Genomic DNA, 26122 nt, shown 5'->3' with positions numbered 1-26122 from the left:
TGTAACTGCAAAATCATAGCAAATATCAGATGGCATAAAAGCCTCTCAGTAGAACAGTGTAAAGTTCAGTGCAATAAAGAGTCTGAATGCACACAGAGGTGTGACTTAACACATGAGTCACTGCTAGACTGACGCATTATAGAGTTAATGCAGGTATGAAAGATTTCCTGGGTCTGTGGCTGCTAAGTTGAATCACTCTTGACACGTCCAGGCTGGACAGCTTCATCACAGGATGGCACAGAGCCTCCTGCAGCTCTGCAGCCTGTGTACCTGCAGAGCTGGGAAAAAGGATTTTCCTGATTTCATACTTTGCTGCTTGTCACATCCACATTTTTTCAGATCATCAAACAAATTTTAATATTGGACAACAATAACCTGAGTAAATAAAAAATGCACTTATTTCATTTATAAAGCATAAAAAAACTATCCAAACCTACCTGCCCTGTGTGGGAAAAGTCACCTCCCCAAACCCAATAACTGTTTGTGCTCCCCCACCCCCACTGTGGTGTCTCACATCACTGTGGAGGAATTTGGCCCTTCTTTGCAGAATTGTTTGAATTCAGTCACACTGGAGAGTTTTCAAGCATGAACGGCCTGTTTAAGTCATACTGAAGCATCTAATTCATTTCAGGTTTATTTATTTGCTTTATTATATTTTTAGAGCACTTTAAACACAGGAACTGTAACAAAGTGCTGTACAGACAATACAATTACACATTCACATAAAACACAAAATATATAACAAGAAAACAGGCTAAAAGCAACAGTCTTAACACGGAGTAAAAGCCAAACGGTAAAATGGGTCTTAAGAAGAGTCTTAATATAGCACCAAATCACAACAGTCATCTCATGGGGCTTTATACTGTAAGTAAAGACCCTACAATAATACAGAGAAAACCCAACAGTCAAACGACCCCCTATGAGCAGCACTTGGTGACAGTGGGAAGGAAAAACTCCCTTTAACAGGAAGAAACCTCCATCAGAACCAGGCTCAGGGAGGGGGGGTCATCTGCTGAGGGGGGCCTGAGGGGAGAGAGCCAGAGATTAATATCAATTAATGATTAAATGCAGAGTGGAGTATAAACAAAGTAAATAAGGTGAATGAAAAGAAACAGTGCATTATGGGAACCCCCCAGCAGCCTAGGCCTACAGCAGCATAACTAAGGGAGGGTTCAGGGTCACCTGATCCAGCCCTAACTATAAGCTTTATCATAAAGGAAAGTTTTAAGCCTAATCTTAAAAATAGAGAGGGTGTCTGTCTCCTGAATCCAAGCTGGGAGCTGGTTCCACAGAAGAGGCGCCTGAAAGCTGAAGGCTCTGCCTCCCATTCTACTCTTAACTAAGCCACTCCTAAACCTTCATTCTGGTTTTTGTGAGCCATTCAGAGGTGGACTTGAGACGACTTGTGTCTGTTGTATTTATCTGCTTTTTCTGTGTGTGTTGTAGATTACCCATGGCGGTGGAAGACTCCAGTGTTGATGAGCTCAGCTCTCATTAAATGGATCTATCTGCCTGATTTTTACACTGTTCCAAACTCCAAAAACCTTATAGGTCAGTGTTTGTCACTTCATCCATCTGTGTGAACAAAGCATGTCTATCTTTGTCCAGAGTGTGCATGATCTAATGGAGGATATACTGCAGAGTTTGTATGGAGCATTGTTAAAAAGCAAACATCTGCTGAAGGATCTGAAGGAACAGGTGTGATCTCACTGCAAAGGTTCCTGTTCAGGTCTTGAAGTGTTGGTGATGTTTGTTGTCTTACTGTTGTTCTAATAACTTTTACATATTGTTCATTTTTCACAGCACTAAATCCAACAGTTATATATCAGGCAAATCTGGCTCTCTTTTTAGTATACTTATCTTAGTAATCGATTATTCTATCATTAATCATGTAATTGGATAAGAAATACTTTTGTCTTATGAATGAGCAATAATAAATATTCAAAAGAAAAACAAAATGGGTCTCTTAAATTGAACTGCTCACTGGTTTCCATTTTAGAAAAAACAGGCATTTGGATTTCAGTTAAGGTGCTGTCAGTGATACTTGATCCATACTTCCATGTTTAAAGCATCCCACTGACTCAGATCGTCTCCCTCTGTGGGTTTTTCATGTGGTGTGTGTGTAAGAAATATGCTGAACCCATAATTCTGTATCATTATGTGAATGAAGAATCCAGGATGACAGTCTTTATGTTGTGTTGTGTGTGTCCACAGCGGACTTTGTGCTGCTGATGTGTGCGTCTCAGCAGTGGAAGGTGTTTGAGTGTGAGCACATGGAGGAGTGGATGGTTCTAGCAGGAGAGAACACGGATGAACCCGAACCGATGGAAGGTCGACTGTTTAACCCTGCACCTAATTTCATAAATAGCAGGTAAACATCATATCTATAAGAATTCTACATGTCTAAGTCATTTACAGTGTAACCTGCTGCTGCTGCTGTCTTTTGCTGTGGTTGTCGGAGACACTCGTCATTTGACCAAAATGTAGTGATCAGTGGTATCAAATGTGGCGCTGAGATCGAGGAGGACCAGGATGGCACGGTCTCCAGAGTCAGCTGACAGGCGTAGCTCGATCGTTGTGTAGTTGTAGCAGGGCGGATTCTGTGGTTGGTCCTGAACCCCGACTGGAACCTTTCAAAAATATTTTGTTGTAAGTACAGAAGAAGTTGATGGAGATTGACTTTTTCCAGGACTTCTGAGAGGAATGGGAGTTTAGAGATAGGTTGGTAGTTATTTGGTAAGGTGGGGTGTAGGTTGTTCTTCAGCAGGGCTTAGATAGCTGCCTGCTTGAAGAGAGATGGAACAGTAATAGCAGACAAAGAACTGTTGATGATGGTGTGGATTCTTGGACCAGAGTGCAGGGTGCACAGAGGGCAGATTGTGGTTTCACAGAGGAAACAGTCTTTGCAGAGAGGATGGTGTTATGGGCTGAGAGCAGGTCAAAAGAATCAGTTAAAATGTGAGAGGGAGAGCTGTTCCTAATATTCTGAACTTTACCAGTAAAATAATTCCAAGAATTCTTCACATTTGGCAGCAGAGGCATCCCCAAAGGTTCTGGAGGAGTTTGAGATTACAGAGGTAATCCTGGGATTATGGGAGTTTTTGTGATATTGTCAGAGAAATGTTAGGATCTTGCAGCCTTTACAGATTCCTGATATTTAATAAGTTTTTTTTTTTCAAGATTTCCAAAGAGACTTGAAGCTTGTCACATTTCCACTTTCTGATTTTCTGTATTCCCTCCTAAGAGCTCCAGTGATGTCATTGATCACTATGACATCAGCTGTGCTGTCCTGGTTTGATTTACATGTCCTGACAGATGGCCTGACGTGCTCTGTTTTTATTGGACAATTCATAATTTTTCTACTGCAGAGAAAGGGAAACAGCTGGGCCCACTCTCCCTCTGCAGCTTCCTGTCACTCAAATCAAGATGAAGGGAATGCTTGGACATCAGATATGTTGTCTCCTCTCTGTTCTCTTCCAGGAGCTACCTGGACATGGTGAAAGTTTTGGTGTTTCGTCACTTCTTCTGGTTTGTGCTGTCGGTGGTCTTCATCACAGGCTCCACCAGGATATCTGTGTTTGGACTGGGCTACCTGCTTTCTTGCTTCTTTTTTCTGTTGTTTGGAACCAGGCTGTTGGTCAAACCATCCAGGACCCGCCTCAACCTGTGGGACTGTCTCATCATCTATAATGTGGCAGTGATTATATCTAAAAATCTGTTATCTGTGAGTATAACATTTATAGTTGGTTGCTGGATCCGCTTTGTGAAGCATATTGGAAGGTAATGAAATATAGGATACTATTTTAATATTGCAAGCACAACTAAGTGTAACGTGCTGTTTGGATTCACGTATGTTGATAATATCACAAAACTAACCTTGCATGAGCAATAATCTGTTTTCAGCTTCAGTTTTTTCTGTCAAAAACAGCAACAAAAAACTAACTAAACTGTCCATAAAATGTTAGTTTAGCCCACAGTCACAAAGGCCCAGACATGACTCGGTATTCCTCCACTGGGTGAGTGGTTGCTGAAGGTTGTTGTCAGTTGCTGTGAAATCCATTGTTAAAGCCCCACTCACACAGTGTTAAACACTGGTCAGTGACCCCTGGTAACCACTGGTTTCTAGGAAAACTGTGCATTCCCCAACCAGCTGGTGAGTGGTTGCTGGAGGTTTTTGGAAATTGGTTAAAATAGGTCAAATAAATAATAGCCTGGTGTAGCTCCGAATACCTAAAACCATTATGGAGCTATGCTGAAAACCTTCTTGTAGTTGCTTTGGTCACTAATATACTCAAGTAGTTTTTATAGAGTATTTTTTATAGAAGTGACCAACTTGTCTGCAGATACTGCGCTTTTTCCAAGTTTCACTACCACTTAGTGAGTGTTTGCAGACAAATTGGCATCTTCCATTAAACTATAGGCAACCGCAGCAACCTGCTGGTGAACAAAGCAATTGCAAGAAGGCTTGTTGTGTGACTGCTAATGCTAAAGCAGCATTCACAGAGGGACATGTTTTAGCGTCTCCTTGAGTTGTGCATTGTGAGTGCTGCCTTTGGAAAAAAACCTGTTTTCTTTATTCCTGAGATCCCATCACTTTGTGTGATATCTTCCTGGGATTGTGGAGTCTCTGTACATGTGACTTCACATAAAGAATACTGACTGTATGTATGTGTGTGTGTTTGTGTGTTTCAGATCCTAGCATGTGTGTTTGTGTTTGAGATGCAAAAGGGCTTCTGTTGGGTTATCCAGCTCTTCAGCTTGGTCTGCACAGTCAAAGGATACTATGATCGTAAGTTATTTAGTAATAATAATAATAATACTTGAACTGCACCATCAATTTCTGCTTTGACTGAATGTTGTGCTTAATATTAGATGACTTTTGTTATAACTGTGTGTTTGAGTGCTGAGTCATGCTTTACATTATTAAATTAATCTTAAGTGGAATCATTTTATACTTTGCTTTCTATTTTATAAACCTTCAATCCTAATAGAGGATTTGTGTTTTGCAGAATTCATTTTTTATGTTTTGGTTTTGGTTTTTGATAGCTCAAGAAGTTAGTGACAAGACCTGCAGTCTCCCAGTAGAAGAGGCCGGGATCATGTGGGACAGTATTTGTTTCCTCTGCCTGCTGCTGCAGAGGAGGATCTTCCTCAGCTTCTACTTCCTTCATGTGACAACTGAACTGCAGGCTTCTGCGAAACAGGCCTCAAGGTATAACACAATGAGATAACTGACTCACATCCTAACTGATGCTGAGGTCACCAGATGACAATTATGTTTTTAATTACTTTGGCTGAAAAGACAAAATCCTAGTTCTTCAAAATCACAGTTGAAAGCTGCAGCTTTCAACTGTGATATAATTCATTTAAGACATTAAGAAAGGGTGGATGGATGGATGGATGGATGGATGGATGGACGGATGGATGGGTGGGTGGACGGATGGATGGATGGATGGGTGGGTGGATGGATGGATGGATGGATGGATATAAACTTTAGAAGGGATGAATAATAGTGCTTTTAAATATCAAGTTTGTTCTTGAACTTGCATATGTGTACATATTATTACAATAATCTAGCCTCAGAAGTCCACCCACTAGTTTCATGCCAAAGTGGATGGAGGTCAGTGTGGTATAACTTTTTTTTAACAAGATAGGGTGATATTTATTAGGGCCCAAGCACAAGCTGTTTTGGAGTGAGTTTTCACGAGGGGGCGTGGCTGTGACGCCACACGGAATTTCGATCATTCGCCAGGAAATTTTGATTGGCTCTCATTCAAACATAATCCAGTCTGGACCAAACTTCACCCCTGAACACATACATATGACAATATTTAATGAAAATTGCAGCGCCACCTAGTGGGAACAGGAAATGTCATGTTTTACACTTTGAGGTACAGCTCCAAGGTGGTTGAGCAGAACCATCTTAAATTTCGCGTGGAAAGCCTTAAGGAGTTGGTCTTACATTGTTTTCAAAATTGTGAGTTTTCGCCAAAGGCCGTGACCCTGGCTGGATGGCAAAGTTCGATGTTTCGCCATGACGACAAAAATAGCTATAACTCAAAGCCGCATTGCAGAATCTGCACCAAACTGCAGTGCTTTGATAAGCCTCCTGTCCTGAACACGTTGATATACGCATATAGTCAGTAAAAGTTCAAAGTTAGCACCACCTAGTGGGAACTGGAAATAACATAAAATACCATGTTTTATACGTGGCCCCGGAGCTACATTTTATCTACATATCTGAAATTGTGCAGGCTCATGTAACAGCCTAAGACATGCAAAAAAGTCTCTTGTAGCCATACCCGAAACCCTACAGGAAGTCGGCCACCTTCAATTTAAGGTCTTATTTTTGCCATTTTCAGGCCTGCTGATTGAATGAACTCCTCCTAGGGCATTTGACCCACTGAGACGAAATTAATCACTTCAGATCATCTACACAGGTAGCCCATCAAAAGTTATCCAAATTGTGCAGACTCCTTTAATATCTTGAGATGTGCAAAAAAGTCTCTTGGAGCCATACCTGAAAGCCAACAGGAAGTCAGCCATCTTCAATTTAATGTGTCATTTTTGCAGCATTTCTCACCATTTTCAGGCCTCGTGTTTCAATGAACTTCTACTAGGGCATTTGACCCAGTAAGACCAAAATCGCTCCAGAACATCTAGACAAGTAGACCATCAAAAGTTATCCAAGGTTTTATACAATCTCAATTGGTGTTGCCATAACAACACTTTGATTTTGGGATTTCTATCATATACCACAGGACACTATATTGTCACACCTCAGATATACATTGTCCAATCTGTCCCAAACCTCATATGCTGAGTGAGTCTGGACGCACCTATCTACCAGCTTTGCATCACACTCATAACAATACCTAGTGGGGACAGGAACTCAGCAGTATACTCATAATCATCCCATGAGCATTAAATTTTCACTGATGGGTGCAGGCATTACATACAGCATCATGACATGTAATTAGAGAGCACTCGCTGATGCCACCTAGTGGGTGCAGGAGATGTTCGGTGACTGAACAACGCAAGATACGAGTGGCCTACTGGGCTGACAGCATCCATGTGAGCCCAAAACGCTCCCGACCACACAACCTCCTAGTGCAGAATGGCTCGACCGTGCCACGGCTTGACTCATGCCGGGTGCGAGGGCCCGATCGTTGCCGCTTGCTGCTTTAATTTATTACTGTATTTTCAGTTCCCTGAATGACTGCATTTAAATACAACAAATACTGTTTGGGATATTATGCCCTTGTGTGTAGACATGTCTTTGGATATAACAGCCCTCCACCTGCAGCTGTCTCATCTCTGTTCTCAGCTCAATAATAATAATAATAAGCCCAATAAGGTTGTGGCTGTAAATAGGGATGGGACACAAGATCACATTTGTACAGATGCCGTTATTTACTCTGTTCATGAAAATGAAATTGCTGTGGAAATTGGCTTTCCAGTTACTTCCTGTTAGATGCTGATTAGCTGCTACATAATGGGTATTGGCTCTTCCTTCCAGGGGGTTTGAGCTCTTTAGAGCCAGCATTGTGAAGAACATCAAGTTCCACCAACAAGCTGAGAAGAAATCACTGTCACAACTCAAGAGATCGTAAGTGCTTACAGCAATATAAAAGAATGCTGAAAATGCTTGATTATAAAATTCTGAAAAACCACAAATATTAGGAAATGTGCAGAAAAAAGTTTGACAGAAATTAAGTCCTTCTGCTTCTCTTCTTTTTTCTGTCTTCTGTCCTCAGGATGCACAGAATTCGCTCTAAGCAGCAGAAGTACAGAGATGGACACAAAATAAGTGAAAGCCAGACTGCTGGTAGGACTCACTCAGTGGTTAATCTGCTGAAGACAATGAACATGCATTTCATCCCTGTTATGTCGTTTCAGTCATTAACGTAGGTTTAATCAGTGGGACAACACTGACCCAGTGGTGGAATGTAAATTCATTTTAGTGCAGTTCCTATGTAAAAATTTAAGATACTTGGCTCCTGTGGGACACTATTGCAGAGGGCAGGAGTTCCCCCTGCCTACCTCTCTCCGCTGCTCCCCACTGATTGTCACTGCTGCCCCTGGGATGTGGGTGCCTGGGGGTCCTTGGGTGCGTGGCCGGATGTCTTGGCGTGGCTTCTGGCCCGCTCCCTTGGCGGCTGTGGGCTGGGGTGGCTCGGGCCTCTTTGGTGTGCCCGGGGAAGGGGGCTCTGCTGGGTGTCGGGTGATTCCCGGGCACCTGGGGCCTCGGGGCTGTGTTCTCGGCTCGTGCTCGGGGGGCCGGCCTGCCGGGGGGGGGGGGGCTGCTCATTGCCTCGGGTTCTCTGGGCTCTTACCCGTTGACCGTGGGGGCTCCATCTGGGGTCTTCCTCCTCTGGGGTGTGTGCACAGTTGCCATCGGGATGTGGGGCCTCGGGTCTTCTGAGCTCCTGGTGGGCCGTGGATGACCCGGGTCCCCTGGGTCTTTCCCTGCTTGCCTCTGGGGGGGGGGGGTGGTTGTAGCTTCTTGCCCTCATTATTGAGTACGTTCTATAACATAGGAACACACATACATTACTACAAACTACAGCAAGACTGCATGTATGTGTGTATATGCATGTATATATGTGAATGTGTATGTATGTGTAGCTTTTATCCTCTATTTTTTTCTGCCTCCATCTCTTCTTCTTTCCCTGCCTGTCAGATCTGGCAAGAATAAATAAAATAAAAATACAATTAACAAGAATAGCCTATAGAAAACTTATCGAGCACTTCTTGTCAAAACAAATATGTTTGGTACAAAAGTGCATTCGGATCATCATTCTGATTGTGAAAACTGCCAGACGTGACAGCCCCCCCCCCCCCCCCCCCCCCCCCCTCTTCTTTTCACACTGCTTTCAACTACTCTGATGAGCATATTATACTTTTTACTTTACTGTATTCATCTCACAGTTTAGGCTGACAGTAATTTTTAAAAATATTTGCACAAAAGAAATAGCATTACCCTTTCATATATATCTATATTGTGAAATTTTATTTCATGGAAACTGTGCTTTTTTTCTTACTCACCCATGTGGACTGGAGGAGTGGGGATCAACCCATTCAGCACCTTAAGCTCCAAACATATGTCAAACTTATGTTATCTTATAAACTCATCCAGCTAAGAGGTTAGACCGGTCTCACAATCTTATATTGAGCCAAAAAGTATTTTGGATCTTGTTTTGAGAGTGATATGCTAAGCCAGAGCTGAATGTGTAAGATTATTAAACTTGTTTTGTCTAAAGATATTTTGTAATTCTCTTACTGCACTGGCAGATTATTTCACTTACTTTGGACAGATTCAGGCTGGAGTAAATTCCAACTGTTGAACTCATATCATTCACTGGAGCTGTCAGTATGAAGCCCAAAGAGACTCTGATGCACAGTGAGAAGGCCACAAAACCAAAATAAGTCTGTTAGAGACTAATGTCTCCTCACATGGCCAGCTTATTATTACACTTGAGTATTTGATGACCGGTAGGACACATGTTCATTGCTTGTATCTTATTCCTACTTAAACTGGCTTGCAGCACCTGTCTTATTGAAATATTTAGCCATGGCTGACCTTTTTGGGTCTTATTTAGGTTCCCACTGGCCTGTGGGATACCAAGGGATTTGTAGGCGCCCTGTAGGTCTGCTTTCCCTCCTTGTACCAACCACCCCTTCAGTCCGGCTTACCTTCTCTCATTCCATCATTTAACCACATTGATCCAGTTCGAATGTCGTCCCCATGTCCTCGCTTTAGATGCTATTGAGTTGGAGCAGTGAGCCAGTGTCTTGCTGACTCCTGGACTACATCTGTGTCTAGGAGGTGGCTGATAGTCACTTTTGTATCTGTAAGCACTCATTGCTATGAGTGGGCTGAAGGTGTTCAAGTCTAGGCAGAACAGCAGCAGGGACAGTGGATCACCTTTGTATATTACACACTTAATGGTGATTTGTGCAGTTACCTTGGAGTTAGCCTCCAGAGTTATCTTCCACCACTCCACTGAACTCTTGATGAAGCTAACAAATAACCAAGCACTCCAGTATCCATGTGTGGGGCACTGAGTGATTGCTTTCTTGTAGTCCAGACTATGCTCAGCTTGGTATGCTCTTAGAGTCTTGGTGTACTACTTCATCAGCCAGTTGACGGTGCTTTTAACCTCTGGTGTTGTTTCCTGTGCCCCTCTGAGCATTGCTCAGAGGGGCACAGGGTTGCTCAGCGATTGACTCATATGCATACTCAGCTTTGTTGCTATTATGCCAGAGATGTGCTTCCATGTTGTGAAGAGGCAGGTACTTCTTGACTACTAGGTTGAAGATGTTGTTCCCTGTGAAGCTTTGAAATTAGCGAGTCTTTAATTCCTGGATAACACGTTATAGTTCCCCAGTGAACAGTTTCAGTTTTGTGTACCTGTGCTTTGTCTGTTCCTCCCTCTGTCTGATCTTTCTGTGCCTGTTCCCCTTTGTCTTCTTGTCTCTGATTAACATTAGTTTTTTGTTTGTTTCCTGGTTTTCCTTCATTAAGTTTACATTTAAAGGCTATCCCTCAATTCTGTACAAAGCCTTTTATTCACATCTGTTAGTCAGTAAAGCTTTTTGCCATCCAGTTTCCGTGTCCTGCATTTGGGTTTTCGTTACACCTTTTAACACTTGTTTTTTCTTCTTTTCTTGTTTTGTTCTGTATTTCTGTTGTTCCTTCTATAATTTGCTGCACACAGTCATGTTTCCAGCCCTTTGAATTTTCTTTTTCCTTCCAGAAGATCCAGAGATCCAGAGAGGAAAGAGATCCCGGACAAAGACATGGTACCAGCCATGGTTAGACCATGCTGCAGGTAACTTGGATAAGAAGACGGACAAAATATTGATATGTAAAAACATACCTAAGAAATTAACCAAAACAAATAAAAACAAAAAAAAAAAAACCTCTATACAGCAGACAGCTTCAGTCTTGGCTATAAGTTAATGGTGGTGTATCTCCAGCCTCTCTTCTTCATCCTCATCTACCTCTACCCTTCCTGAATGTATAGAGATATAGGTTGTTTAAAATGGCACAATTATTGTAATATTAAATGAGCATAAATTGTTACAAATTGTCTTCACACCTCAACACATGGATGTAAATGTTACATACACCTTTAACTAGATACCCCAGGCATCCAAAGCGACCCCTACAGGACACCCAGAGGCCCTCTCTAAGTCCACAAAGCATCTGTGGACTGGTTGGGCAAACACCCACACACCCTCAAGTATCCTGTGAGGGTAAAGAGCTCTTTAACAACAACAAACAAAAAGCCCACGTTGTTCCTACTGTACCTGATGTTCAGCTCATACCCAGTACCCTGGCATAGATCTTCCCAGTAAGGCTAAGTGTTATTCCCTGAGTAGAGTAGAAATTGTTTTGCTTGTCAAGATCTTGGCCTTGACAATTACAAAGGTAAAGGTTGACATCAGCAGAGACATGTTACAAAGTAGTTCTAAAAAGACACCAGTGAAAGCTCCTCGATGACTTTTAATAACATAATGAGACATTTGAGGCACAGCTGCCCTCAGACACAGAGGACATTACAGGGAACAAGATATTGTACATGAGAGTCTTTGAAAAAATTTTTAACGATGTCTTTTTCATTTAGTCTTTTTCTGAAGCTCAATTATGTAATTTCTATAATTTTGTGAATATGAATGACTATCATCTGAGATTTACCATGGCTTATGATGGATTAAAAATGAATTTTCTTGATATTGTTGTTTACATGAATGACAATCGATTGGGCACCAATCTATTTTGTAAGAGCAGGGATTGAAACACTGTCCTTCATGGGCAGTCTTTGCACCTGTCGGCTCTTAAGGAAAGTCTGCCACTTGCTCAGTTCAGATCTGTCACATTTGTAGCTCTGATCATGATCATCAAACACAAGCAGATGATTTCGAAAAATGCTTTTTGCAAAGACAGTTCAAATTTGATTGGAGCACCTGACTGCTTTAAAGGTGTGCTTCAGAGTGTCTGCGCTCTAATACCAATTGCGTTATTCAGTATTCATCTTTTGCTAAAGATTTTGAAACCCTCATTAAGAAGCACTGGTAATCATTAATTCTATTTAAAGACCACCCATCCTAATGAAGCTCCTTGGTGAGAGCTTGTCTCCCCACATCAGAATCTTCACGTTTTACATTCGATTCCTTCTGGCAGTTATCGATGTGGCGATTGCCCTCAGTGCAGGTTAGACACAAACTACCACTGTTAACCATCCTGTTCAGGTAACATGTTTAACATGGGGTTGCATTGCACTCAGGCCTCTTTGGGGCGGTGATGTGAAAGCTCATTTATTAAAGAGAGACGTGTTCTGGATTTATAATTTAGACACTTTAGCCCGCAGTGGACTTACTGAAGAATTGATTTGAGACCTTTTCTGTAAATTCTTACTGTCGGTTCATCTTTGAGTCGATTGTTGTCTGCATTCATATGACAGGCTTGGATCTATTTATTTGTTGCCCGTGCCATTCCTACATATTTGTTTATTCTCATGACTGTGATGTCTGCACTGTTCTGCTGTTTTTGTTTGTTTGTTTATGTTTTTAACATTAATAAGATCATATACATTACCTTGTGCATATTGACTTACAGGCTGTTTTTCATCTATTAATCAATCTACTCTATTTTGACTTGTTGCCCATATTTTTATGATAATGATATATAGTTTTTTTTACATCATTTATATAATATATGATTATGCACACATGCTTTTATGGAAGACTTTCTTTCTTCTTGATAGGCATTAACGATCACATGATCATGATTAGATGTGGGAGTGTTTCCTGTCCTCTGTGTTTGAAACCTTACATTATGGTGTTGTATTAAAAGTCATTCAGGAGCTTTGGCTCTTGTGCCATGATTGTTTTTAACATTTTTGGATTGTGTGTCCTTATCTCCAACAAAGTAGTTCTAACCCACACATTTAGCCTCTTGTCATTAATTTCATAAATTAATTTACATTTTTATATGGTTTGGTTGAACATCACATACATACATTATTTGATCTGATAGTGCTGTGGTACAATTATGTTTGTTCACAACTGAGCATTTATTATAATTTAAACCTAAATGCTGATCTTCCAAAGATGTAACCTTTTTCTTTTCTTCTCTGCTTACAGTGCTCCACTCAGGAGAGTACTACCTGTTTGAATCAGACAGTGAGGATGAAGAGGAACTACAGTCTGAAGAACAGAAGCCTCAGAAACAGACTGCCTGCCAGGTGGTCAGACACAACCTCTACACACCGACAAAAACACACAGAGCTTTATGTGCAGTGTTCAGTGTAGACGCTTTACCTCACACACTGTGCTGTATGCGTAATGTGCCGATGATTTGAAATTGTCTCTCCCAGTTGGCGTACCAGGGATGGGTGACCAGTGTGAAAACAGCTCTGCGAGAACGTCAGAGTCGGCTGAAGAGAACTGAGAGAAAAGAGACGGACGCACAACAAAGAGCCGATTCACACGAGCAGCTCTCAGCAAAAGGTTCGATTTCCTTATATCCTTCTTTACAAAGATGTTGGATCAAATGCCAAAAATGGTGTAAACTGGAACAGAGAACTATTATAATTTACAGAGGTGTGTGATGGAGAACAACGTGCACTTTTCTTGTCTCTGATCGAACTGTTAACGTCTATACAGTTACAGTTATTTGTGTGTAAGCATGTGACATGTCATTGAAAAGCTAAGATTGCTGTGATTGAATTGATTGAAACCATTTCAAGATATAACAGAAGCAGTGTGAATGCTGAAAGTGCCAAGTAGAAACTGAACCCAAAAGAAGAATGGATCCACAATGCAGGACGTGGAAGGCGAGATAAACTAAGGAACAGCTTTATTGATCCACCATAAACTGCAGCAGTAACAGAAAGTCAAACAAACAGAGACACAGCCATGAGGGAGCACGTGACAAAGAACAGAAGGAAGACTGACAATTATATACACACAAGGTAACAAGCAGACAAGCAACAGGTGGGAGGGCAGCTAATTACAGGAATGGAGACAAGAAGAGTACCAAAACATAATCAACACTAGAAAACCCCTAGATATCCCACAAAATTCAGAAACCGTGACAGTACCACCCCTTAAAGGATGGTTCCCGACAGCCACAAAACAAAAACCCAACCCCGGGCGGGCAGAGGGAGGCCAGGAAGGAGGGACCAAAACCAAACCAAATAGAACCAGAGATCAAAACAAGGAACCAGAATCAGAACGAAAAACAGCACAAAGCTGGGCAAAACAGTCCAAGACAACAATTAGTCCAAAGAAGATCACCTTCACCAATCAGGGAACATGGCTGGTCAGGAGGCCGCCTAGGCCAAGGGGCCAGACTCAGGGGCTCAGGCCTGCCATGGGGGCAAAGGAGTTCAGGAGCCGGCGGCACCGATGAAGGAATTCCAGAGGCCGGCAGCGTGGCCAGCGGCAAAGATAGAGATACTGATTGGCAGACAGAGGTGGTGACTGGAGGGGGTGCTTCATCTATGGCAAGTAATCCCAAGTGGGGGAGTAAACATCTTGGGGTCTTGTTCATGAATAAGCAGAGAGCGGAGCAAGAGACTGGAAGATGGATCGGTGTGGCATCAGCAGTGATGCTGATGTTGTACCAATCATTAAATATTTTGAAAAAGAAAATAATCTTCTAAAATGAGTATTAACAATTTTCCTACAAACAAGCTGGTAGTCTTGTTTGATCTGTGTTTTTACAACAAACAGTGTAAGACTAGTTATCCACCATCTGGCCTTTCTGTGTGCAGTATTGATGTTCTCCCCGTGTCTGCATGGGTTCTCTCTGGTACCAACTTCAAGTTATATCATTAGGCACCGTGTTACCAGTAGCCTGTTGCAACACCCCAGAATTGTCCCCAGGCATTAAAAACAACTAATGTGTTAACCTGTGAAATAAAAAGCGGTACATGCTGTTGTAAGAACAAAAACCGAATATAGATATGCAACCAAGAAAAAAGGATTACTGCTATTCAAAGGCAATCTGACACTAAATCCACATCGACTGATTGGTTTGGTAGAGCAGATTATACAGAGGCATATTGATTCCAGTATTTATAGTCTTTGTGTGTAATTATGTCTAGGTTGTGGCGATGATGTTTTTGAGGAACCGGTTGTTCAGGATGAGGCGGACGAGTCGAAGGAACAGGAGTCTGGTAGGTTCACAGTCTCTGCTTTCTCCACCTTTGACCATCAGCATTCTGCCAGCTTCATGGTGTGTGTCCGATCCACAGGTACGGTCAAATGAAGTCTTTTTTGTTTTACAGCACATTCATGTTACAAGAAAACATGCAGAAAAATAGGTGCTGAACAAGGTTATTATTTAGCTTTCACAATGTAATCTAATTTTCATTTTTTATTTATAGTTTTATCATATTCATTAGTACTAACCTTCTTACTTTGTATGCTAATTGTGACACATTATTACACATAATGTGTCACAATTAGCTGTGTGCAGACTGAGGAGGCAAGATACAGGCGGAACGAAATGTCAGCCCAACGCGAGCTCTAATAAATGAGTTAATAACTGAGAATTTTATTTAAAAGCCTCCAAAAACAGGGGATTAATCCAAAGATCCAAAAACAGAAGGAACAGGAAAGCAGGGAGCACAGGGAATACACAGCTACAGGGGATGTAGATCATGCTGTGGCTCAGGAGGTAGAGCAGGTCATCTACTAATCATCAGAAGGTTGTTGGTTTCATTCCTGGCTGCTCCAGTCTGCATGCCAAAGTATCCTTGGGCAAGACACTGAACCCCAAGTTGCTCTCCGATGTGTTCATCCAAGCGTGAATGCTAGATAGAAACACTCAGGCACAGAAAACATGCTTGTATGAATGGTGTGAATGGGTGAATGTTGTATAAAGGGCTTTGAGTGCTCAGGTAGAGCAGAACAGCGCTGTATAAGAACCAGTCCATTTACCCAAGTACTGAAAAAGTGTAAGTATATCATGTGATACTTCTCTCCTTTCCTTTAATTTTCACTCTGCAGGTCACGGTGAGACGGTGCAGAGGATCCTGGATATTCTGCGCTTCTTGTGGGCGATAGTGTTGGCGATGGTAGATGGACTGACTCAGTGGCTTCATTTACTTACTAAGCAGTACAGAGAGATTTCTAATGTTTTGTGCAATGAACGCTACTTCATCATACACAAGATACAACAGGTGAATACAGAGAAAAACTGTGTGTGCACGCACAAGCAAATGGACACACAAGCACATGTACACATGCATTGCACACACGTGTGCACATACACATATAAAGTATATATAAAGTAACTAACTTGAGCCTGTGTCACTGATGACAGCATGGTACCACAGCAGAGTCCAGAGATGATCAGGACTCTGAGAGCAGTGAAATCTGCACACTGGAGACGTGTTTGGATGAGACTGATGCAGAAGATCCCATCAGATACAGGTCTGTGTGGAATGATGTCCTTTATGTTCGGTGGTCAGTCTCATGGAGAAGACACCGCTCACAGAACAGCTCCTGTAAATGTGGAAGCACATTGAAAGGAATAAACTGGTTCGCTCTTGTTTTTATGCCTCTAGTGAGGTCATAGCTGTGTTCAGTGGCATCAGTTTAAGTTGTCCTTCTGTCCACTCTGTTCTCATGAACACCTCAGGAACACCTAACAGGAATTACTTCACTGCATTTTTACCCCTAATATAAGAAATACATTATAAGGCGGTCGTGCATTAGGTTTATCCATGTGGTTAATAGGCAGGTTGCCACAGGATTTAAATAGTTGAAATTGGTTGTATTTCTGCAGGTGAATCCATGGTTTTCCCACCTTATAAGGATTTGTTTCCCTCTCAGGTGCCTGGAGGAGGATAGCAAGGGTGACACAAACCAAACCAAGCCAAAGCTCACCAGCAGTGATCATCTCCTAATTCCAAAACCCCCATCCAGCAGTATGGGATTGGTCCCAGAGTTATCCAACCAACAACAACACAGACACTCCCGAACAGCGAGTGAGCTGCTGGGAGAGAGGTAGATGCTGGGAGCACACAGACCCACAGCCATTATACTCAGCTCTCTGGTACTTCGTGAAATTCATGGACTACCAGGACAAAAATCCCCTCTTTTTTTTAACCACTCTCTTAATTCAGATGATTTCTTTCAGTTGCTGAAAGCATTGTGATGAATACATTACTAAATAAATGCCAGCTGGTGGTAATGATTGTGCTTTCTGTCCCTACAGGCAGTTTTTTATCGAGGAGTTGGAACAGAGCAGAGAGTTCTTTTCCAGTCAGAGCCGTGTGCTGAAGATGCTGTTCGCCATGTATAACCTTCTGTCAGCCAACTCTGAGGTGGTCTGCTATTTCATCATAGTGTTAAACAACGTGGTCAGTGCCTCTGTCATATCGCTGGTCCTTCCCATACTGGTGTTCCTATGGGCTATGTTGTCTGTCCCGAGACCGACCAAAAGGTTTTGGATGACCGCTATAGTCTACACAGAGGTATGACCACAGAAACACTGCTGCATGCTAATCAGACACAAATGCAGCTCCAAGTCACGTTTAACAAACAAGAAAATAACCTCAGAGCTCAGTAATCCAAACCGTAATCACAAGATAACAACTGCAAATGAGGGTTTGAATACACACTGAGGTAAACGGGGCAATGGAAAACACCAGGAAACACAGCTGAATGTAATGGGAGGAAACTGGGAATGTGAAATAAACTGAAACAAGGAACAGAATACCACCAGACTACAACCATGAAACTAACCCAAACAACCCCAACTGAAAAACACAGAGATATAAATATAAAGAAACACACCCAGAAATATCTCTCAAAAGGTATAAAACTCAAAACTTCCCAAACTGCAGTAACTAAACCCAGAATGCAGGGTCACAGATCCAGGATCAGGACAAACACATGAGAAACTTTGGTTATTATTACAGCAAAGTTATTACCACAACATTTATAACATTTTTGTATTATTTCCCAGTGAATATAAAGCTCAGAACAATATTTCTGAACACTTGTATTGCCCTCTGATATCCTACACACAGGCTGTAAAGCTCTGCCAGTATTCTTTTATTACTGGTCTGATCCCTCTGTGGGTTTGTGTTTCAGTTTTGGTTTTTAATATTCATGCTGTTGTAACTCTCTGTGGTATGTTGGTAGGTTTCTTTTTGGTTTCTTTTGTTTGTTTTGTTTTGTCATCACCTGCAAATCTATTTGTCATTAGCCTAAGGGCTCAAAATGGCATGGATATGAATGGGACATATTCCAGGAGATTACCTTTTTGTTCCTTTCTTCATGACCACAGAACGTAGTGGACTGCCTGATTTGAAGACTCCTCAGGCGTTTGCTTTTTCTTGCTGTAGACGAGATGCAGGCATAGAGTAGTCTGGCTTTAAGCCTTCTGCCAAAAAGATCAGTCAGATCAGTCTTTAATAATGTCCCACAGGACACTGTTGTTCAAGCAGCTGCACCCTGAATGGAAAAACACTGGCAGATGAAACTAATGTTAACTTGTACCAGAATGATGGGAAGAGGAAAACATGGAGAAAGAGAGAAGAAGCAGCTCATGAGCCAAAGGATACCACATCACCTGTCAATCATGCTAGAGGCAATGCTATGACATGGAGATGTGTCTGCTGGTGGAACCGGGTCACCGGTGTTTATTGATGTGCCTCCTGAAAGAAGCAGCAGGATCAGTTCTGAAGTGTAAGGGCTGCACTCTCTGCTCAGATTCAGCCAAATGATGCAGTCACTGAAGGCAGAGACACGTATGAAAAAAGCAGCGACCTAAAGCGGCTGCAGCCTGATAGAGCTCCCACTGAGGAAAGGCAGCATTTGGTGATGTCTATGTCTGACTGCAAAGTATAAAAAACGATTCAAAATGATGTTAGTTTGTCCAGTTTCCTCTGATCCTCAGAAAATGGGGGACTGTGTATAAAAAAAGCTGTAAAATAAAAAAAAAACTTGTGGACCTGGCTTTATTAGATTTGAAGTGCATTTTCTGCAGTGCTGTCCTAGCAGGTCATTATTCCTGTACGCTGCTTGTGGCTGATGAGTCGTCCTGCATAGAAAGAAGACTGGGATTAATGGGATCAGGATCGGCGGTAGCTCAGGGGAAGCTGTAAATGATTTGAGCTCCCTTTTCTATGTAAAACTAAACTGTAGAGTGAGACGTAGCTTAAATTTGGAGTTGAGGCTCTGTTGAAATGTTGTTTCTTCAGGACTGATGTGAGACCTGCAAAGACGCCTTGCAGCTCTCATTCTCCTCTGCCGCGGTCTGCTTCCATACAGGCAGAAGTCTTACTGCATGCAATTCATGGGAAGGCATTTAAATATTATGCCTTACCTTGTCTCATGTCTGCATCTTATTTTGATGGAATGTGGGCAACTTGGTGAGCCAGTATGGTGTGTGGTTGATGAATAGTGTTGTGGCTTGTAGGTCCACCATCTAGGGAGTGACAGATTTGCTGCTGACGTCAACTTAGCTTACCACTTTGTAAAGATCACTGCACAGCGCTGCTTCCTAGCTGACCATTTTCTGGCCTCTGATCCTTCCAGAGATTCAGTTAGTGTCCTATTTAGTTTTTTAGGCTAGTTTTTGGTCTGGTTTTTTAAGTTAGTCAGTATAGTTACTCAGTTGGCTGCATGGGGCTTGATGCTCTGCCCAGTAACTACAGCATTCTGCAGTAGAAACAAGTGTCAGATCCATTTTTGTCCATAGTGTCCAGCAGGCTTCACAGTTGAGGTGGCAGCAGAAATCTGAAATGACCAAAGATCCACAAGATTGATCTCTGGCTCAGTGTGTCTTTTGTCCTGTCTCCCTCCCCTCAGCCCCAAGTGGTTCAATACAATTCAATTTTATTTATATAGCGCCAAATCACAACAAACAGTCGCCTCAAGGCGCTTTGTATTGTGGGTAAAGACCCTACAATAATACAGAGAAAACCCAACAGTCAAAACGACCCCCTATGAGCAGCACTTGGTGACAGTGGGAAGGAAAAACTCCCTTTTAACAGGAAGAAACCTCCATCAGAACCAGGCTCAGGGAGGGGGGGTCATCTGCTGAGGGGAGAGAGAGCCAGAGATTAATATCAATTAATGATTAAATGCAGAGTAGAGTATAAACAAAGTAAATAAGGTGAATGAAAAAGAAACAGTGCATTATGTGAACCCCCCAGCAGACTAGACCTACAGCAGCATAACTAAGGGAGGGTTCAGGGTCACCTGATCCAGCCCTAACTATAAGCTTGATCATAAAGTTTTAAGCCTAATCTTAAAAATAGAGAGGGTGTCTGTCTCCTGACTCCAAGCTGGAAGCTGGTTCCACAGAAGAGGGGCCTGAAAGCTGAAGGCTCTGCCTCCCATTCTACTCTTAAGTATCCTAGGAACCACAAGTAAGCCAGCAGTCTGAGAGAGAAGTGCTCTGTTGGGGTGATATGGTACTATGAGGTCTTTGAGATAAGATGGGGCCTGATTATTCAAGACCTTGTAGGTGAGGAGAAGGATTTTAAATTCTATTCTAGATTTAACAGGGAGCCAATGAAGAGAAGCCAATATGGGAGAAATCTGCTCTCTCTTTCTAGTCCCTGTCAGGACTCTAGCTGCAGCATTTTGGATCAGCTGAAGGCTTTTCAGGGAGCTTTTAGGACAGCCTGATAATAATGAATTACAATAATCCAGCCTAGAAGTAATAAATGCATGAATGAGCTTTTCAGCATCACTCTGAGAAAGGATGTTTCTAATTTTAGAAATATTGCGCAAATGCAAAAAAGCGGTCCTACATATTTGTTTAATATGTGCATTGAAGGACATATCCTGGTCAAAAATGACTCCAAGATTTCTCACAGTGTTACTGGAGGCCAAAGTAATGCCATCCAGAGTAAGTATCTGGTTTGACACCATGTTTCTAAGATTTGTGGGGCCGAGTACAAGAACTTCAGTTTGATCTGAATTTAGAAGCAGGAAATTAGAGGTCATCCAGGCCTTTATGTCTTTAAGACATTCCTGCAGTTTAACTAATTGATGTGTGTCATCTGGCTTCATTGATAGGTAAAGCTGAGTATCATCTGCATAACAATGAAAATTGATGCAGTGCTTTCTAATAATACTGCCTAAGGGAAGCATAAACTGCCCCTCCCTGAGCCTGGTTCTGCCGGAGCTTTCTTCCTGTTAATTTGGAGTTTTTCCTTCCCACTGTCCTCAGGTGCTTTTCTCTGTGGTATTGTAGGGTTTTTATCTCATAATATAAACTGCCTTGAGGTGACTGTTTTGGATGAGTTGGTGCTATATAAATAAAATTGAATTGAACTGAAGTGGATTAGTGAACACTGCTCCACACATTATAATTTCTGAAATTATTTTGCAGACTGTCTCTGTGCTAGCAGACAGTGTCCTTGGTGAAATGGCAAATATGTGCACCAACCTGTACGAAAATGAAGAGAAAATAGACCAACTCACCAAAGTCTCAGCATCCTACAAAGAGTAACTCAGAAAACTGAGTGCAGAGAAAAACAAAACTGACAAAGATGTGTCTGTGTGGGTTTCCTCCCACAGTCCAGAGACATGCAGTTACTGGGGTTAGGTTAAGTGGAAACTCTAAATTGCCCAATGGTGTGAATGGTTGTCTGTATATCTGTGTTGGCCCTGCGACAGGCTGGTGACCTGTACAGGTGTACGCTGCCTCATGCTCTATGACAGCTGGGATAGAATAAGTGGAAATGGATGGATGGATGGATGGATGGATGGATGGATGGATGGATGGATGGATGGATGGATGGATGGATGGATGGATGGAAACTGAAAATACAATGAAGGAATTGATGGAGGCCCAGAGAGCACTTCAAGAGGAGAAAAAAGTATTACAGAAAGCAAAATTTGTTAGTTATTGAAACAGGTTAAAAAGATTGACTGTGTTACAGTGCCTGTAAGAAGTATTTACACCTTGGATATTTTAAATTCATTTTTTCACTTTAAAAAATCCAAATTATACTGATTCCATTTTTAAAATCAGCACAAGAAGAATCAATCCAAGGAGGTGATTAATACTTAATAAAGTTACAAGATCTTATTATCATTTGTCTTAGCCTAGCTTAGCAGATGATCAATGAATTGATGTGTGTGAATAGTATTGTATTTAATCTGCTGAGCCATTATTTAGTGCTGATAATATTTAGCCTGTCTTCTTTCCTTCAGAGAAGCTTAACCCTTTGTTTTTTTTTGGGGGGGGGACCCACGCTGAGTATGATATTACCCACAGTGTGATAAAGACAAACACATGGACACACACAGGAAACCAGAAAGGGATTGCAGACTTAGCAACCGTGTAAAATGCAGATATAGCTACAGAAGCATTCTGACCGTTTTTGAATATCTAATGTTAACTTTTCTAGATGCATGGTTGCAGATATCGGGGCTCCTTCATGCAGGGTTGGATCTGTGGAGTTGTGCAGTGATGCTGAAGAGAAAAAGTTAAATTGGCAGCTGAGATGTCGCGTACATATCTTTCCTTCTTGTAGAACGTGATTACTGTACTGTAGGTATCTGGGATAAGAATGATGTAGGCTGAGCTCTCTTCCTGCTCCTCATTAGATTTTCAGCCTACATTACAGCAGCTGATGGAAAGTAGGCTTTCCTGCATATGCCTGATGTGATGGTGCAGAGCAGGTCAGTGCTCTTTTCTGGTTTCACTGGTGGCTTCTCTGCTTCTTTTCAGGTTATGGTTGTGGTGAAATACATTTTCCAGTTTGGATTTTTTCCTTGGAACAGTGTTTATGAGTTGACCCTAAATGAAGACAAGCCTTTCTTCCCACCTCGCATCCTTGGCCTGGAAAAGACTGACAACTACATCAGATATGATCTTCTCCAGTTGCTGGCTCTGTTCTTCCACAGATCCCTGCTCATGGTTAGTCTCCCACTGACAGAATGATTCCAGGGATTTCGGGTAGATGAGCCAGTGGAACTGATTTCAGTAGGCCCATTTACTGAAGCCCCTCCTGTGTTCCATACTGACTGTTCAAACAGTGCTGAGAAAAGCAGGCTTTCCATTTGATTGTGTTTGTGTGTCTGTTTGTGTTTGTGTGCACACAGCGGTATGGCCTGTGGGACCATGAGGGCCCCCTGGAGGATCATAGCCCCTCACCAGAAACTTTTACAGTTGGAGTTAAATCTAGAGAAGGAGCTGAAGACAGAACGGGACAGACAGAGAGACAAAAAGGGGGGAGAGAGGATGACGGAGTTAGTGCCACGTCCACCCTGGAAATCCTGGAGGTAACTGAACTAAACCACACTGAGCAGGTTGGTGCAAAGATGGGATGTTCTCTGCTCTCAGTCACTGCCCTATAAATGATGTTTTAAAAGAACGTGTTCTGGGACATGGATCGAAGCTGTAGCATCACACAATACAAACAGATTTACACTCACATCCACTTCATTAGGCACATCTTGCTAGAGCAGGTTGGACCTCGTTTTGCCTTACAACTGCTGTAATTCACTGTGGCATTAGATTCATCAAGGTGATGGAAACATTTCTCACAGGTTTGCTCCATATTGAAATAATTTCATTACGTAGCTGTTGCAGAATTGTCAGTTTCACATTCACGACATCCCAAATGTGCTCTGCTGAGAGGTGGTGATTTTGGAAGCCATCTGAGTTCAGTGAATCATTGTGTCATGTTCAAGAAACCAGTTTGAGATAATCGGAGTTTTGTCACATGCCATGTTATCCATCAGAAGATGCACAGTCAGCAACATGCAGGCTGTGCAGTTTAAATGATGCTCAGAGGTGTGCTGAGAAAACTGCCTCCCTGTCAGCTCCAAGCAGACCGGTTATTCTCAACATCGAGGCGTTTTCTCCCGTGAACTGCCACTCAGTGGACAGTTTCTCCTCTGTGGAGCGTTCTCTGTGAACTCTACACTTGGTTGTGTGGGAAAATCGCAGGCGATCGTTAGTTTCTGAAATCCCAGACCAACCTCTCCGGCACCAGCAGCATGTTCAGAGTCAATTACATTAACTTTCTTCCCCATTTTGAGTTTGCTTTAAACTTCGGTAGGCCATCTAAACCATGTCTGCATGGCTAAATGAACTGAGTTGCTGCCATCTGATTAGATACTTTTGTTTACAAGCAGTTAAACAGGTGTACCTAATGAAGTGGCCATGAGTGTATTCTTAAATCCCTTGTTTATTGACACAGGATATTGAGAACGATGTTGGACCGAGTACCAGCTCTGATCTTAGCCCCCCACAGCCCACTGCAGCTGAATCACTGCCCACTGGATCAGAAGATGTGCAAGGACAGGAAGTACTGCCATTGGTGAAGAGCATCCAGCTGGATGCTGTGGATAAGAGGGAGGGAGACAAAGACGAGGGGACAGAGGAAGTCCCAAAGAAAGGCAGCAGCATCAGATTCCGCAAGAAAACAAAACCGCAGCTCAACAAAGGTTTGTGGCTTCATTATATGTAGACCGATGATGATGATGATGAACTATTTTCATGCCCTGGCAGTGTACAATCATCCAAAAGGGCACACAAAAATACTGCAACTATGTCAGTTACAGTATTTTTCATACTGTAACATCAACACAATCAGGCAGTATCTGCAGTAATAGCTGTAATGTATTCTTCATCCAGTCACATTCCTTTGACTAGAGGTTCTCAAACTACAGCACAAAAACACCTTTACAGGACACCTCTGACAAGAGGGTCCCGGGTTCAAGCCCAGCCACTGGCTGCAGCCTTTCTGTGTGGGGCTTGCATGTTCTCCCCACGTCGGAGTGGGTCCAGTTATTCCAGCTTCCTCCCACAGGCTGAAGATTTGTACGTTAGATTACTCACCACTCAAAGCACTCTCAAAATAATTTAGTATCACCGTTGGGCCATGTGGAAGGACATGAACCAGAAACACGAGGAAACAAAGAAAAATACACGAAGAATATCAGAAATAGAAAAAAAGAAACGTTCTTGATTCTTCTTTGAACGTTCCTGACGCTGGGATCTCAATTTCTGTGCCCTGAGTTTCCTCATTCCAGGATTCACACAAGGATTTCCCAATCTCTAATTATTTCCCTCCTTCAGCTTCAGTTGGTGCTGGACTCTCAGCCACTAATCCAAACTCTGCAGCTTCCAGCACTGTATGGCTAGCTTAAGCTTCCACTCCCCTCATCTTTGAACCCACTCTTCAGTTAAACTCTGTCCATTTGTCCTTCTGCTTTGGCAGTACCAGCTTCTGTCAGCATCACATCCAGTTATCCTCTGAAGCTGCTGCTTGCCTGCAGTACTATAAGCAGGACACCTACTGAGGACCTGTGATGAGGAACTCTGTTGCCGTACCTGCCACCTGTTCAGCTCTTTCATGCAGTCTAAAGATCTTTATCCTGCTTCAGCTTACATCTCAGTCCAAAACATACATCTTACCCACTCAGGCCCACACTGTCTTATTACTCTTACGCACTCAGGCCCACACTGTCTTATTACTCTTACCCACTCAGACCCACACTGTCTTATTACTCTTACCCACTCAGACCCACACTGTCTTATTACTCTTACCCACTCAGGCCCACACTGTCTTATTACTCTTACGCACTCAGGCCCACACTTTCTTATTACTCTTACGCACTCAGGCCCACACTGTCTTATTACTCTTACCCACTCAGACCCACACTGTCTTATTACTCTTACCCACTCAGACCCACACTGTCTTATTACTCTTACCCACTCAGACCCACACTGTCTTATTACTCTTACGCACTCAGGCCCACACTGTCTTATTACTCTTACCCACTCAGGCCCACACTGTCTTATTACTCTTACCCACTCAGACCCACACTGTCTTATTACTCTTACCCACTCAGACCCACACTGTCTTATTACTCTTACCCACTCAGACCCACACTGTCTTATTACTCTTACGCACTCAGACCCACACTGTCTTATTACTCTTACGCACTCAGACCCACACTGTCTTATTACTCTTACCCACTCAGACCCACACTGTCTTATTACTCTTACGCACTCAGACCCACACTGTCTTATTACTCTTTCCCACTCAGACCCACACTGTCTTATTACTCTTACCCACTCAGGCCCACACTGTCTTATTACTCTTACGCACTCAGG

The 26122-nt window shown here is 42.4% G+C and overlaps 1 protein-coding gene across 3 annotated transcripts in view; it reads left to right on the top strand.

The window, feature by feature from the left end:
- piezo1 (piezo type mechanosensitive ion channel component 1 (Er blood group)) overlaps positions 1-26122 on the top strand; it is a 96871-nt gene that overhangs the window by 48632 nt on the left and 22117 nt on the right. Inside the window, exons 23-40 of one of the 3 annotated variants that reach the window (XM_030725450.1) lie at positions 1447-1551; positions 2215-2371; positions 3481-3724; positions 4693-4789; positions 5047-5212; positions 7520-7609; positions 7758-7828; positions 10764-10835; positions 13153-13253; positions 13386-13518; positions 15120-15191; positions 16027-16199; positions 16343-16452; positions 16855-17028; positions 17240-17498; positions 22724-22912; positions 23098-23304; positions 24201-24447. In XM_030725450.1, the coding sequence (XP_030581310.1) occupies positions 1447-1551; positions 2215-2371; positions 3481-3724; positions 4693-4789; positions 5047-5212; positions 7520-7609; positions 7758-7828; positions 10764-10835; positions 13153-13253; positions 13386-13518; positions 15120-15191; positions 16027-16199; positions 16343-16452; positions 16855-17028; positions 17240-17498; positions 22724-22912; positions 23098-23304; positions 24201-24447 (2667 nt within the window). Of the gene's footprint in view, positions 1-1446; positions 1552-2214; positions 2372-3480; positions 3725-4692; positions 4790-5046; positions 5213-7519; positions 7610-7757; positions 7829-10760; positions 10836-13152; positions 13254-13385; positions 13519-15119; positions 15192-16026; positions 16200-16342; positions 16453-16854; positions 17029-17239; positions 17499-22723; positions 22913-23097; positions 23305-24200; positions 24448-26122 lie in introns of all 3 variants that reach the window. The other 2 variants (XM_030725451.1, XM_030725449.1) reach the window with 2 other exon arrangements.

Source organism: Archocentrus centrarchus, unplaced genomic scaffold (genome assembly GCF_007364275.1).
Source record: "Archocentrus centrarchus isolate MPI-CPG fArcCen1 unplaced genomic scaffold, fArcCen1 scaffold_55_ctg1, whole genome shotgun sequence".
Taxonomy (NCBI): Eukaryota; Metazoa; Chordata; class Actinopteri; order Cichliformes; family Cichlidae; genus Archocentrus; species Archocentrus centrarchus.
Note: the sequence above shows the minus strand (reverse complement) of the source record. Positions and strands in the feature narration are given on the sequence as shown.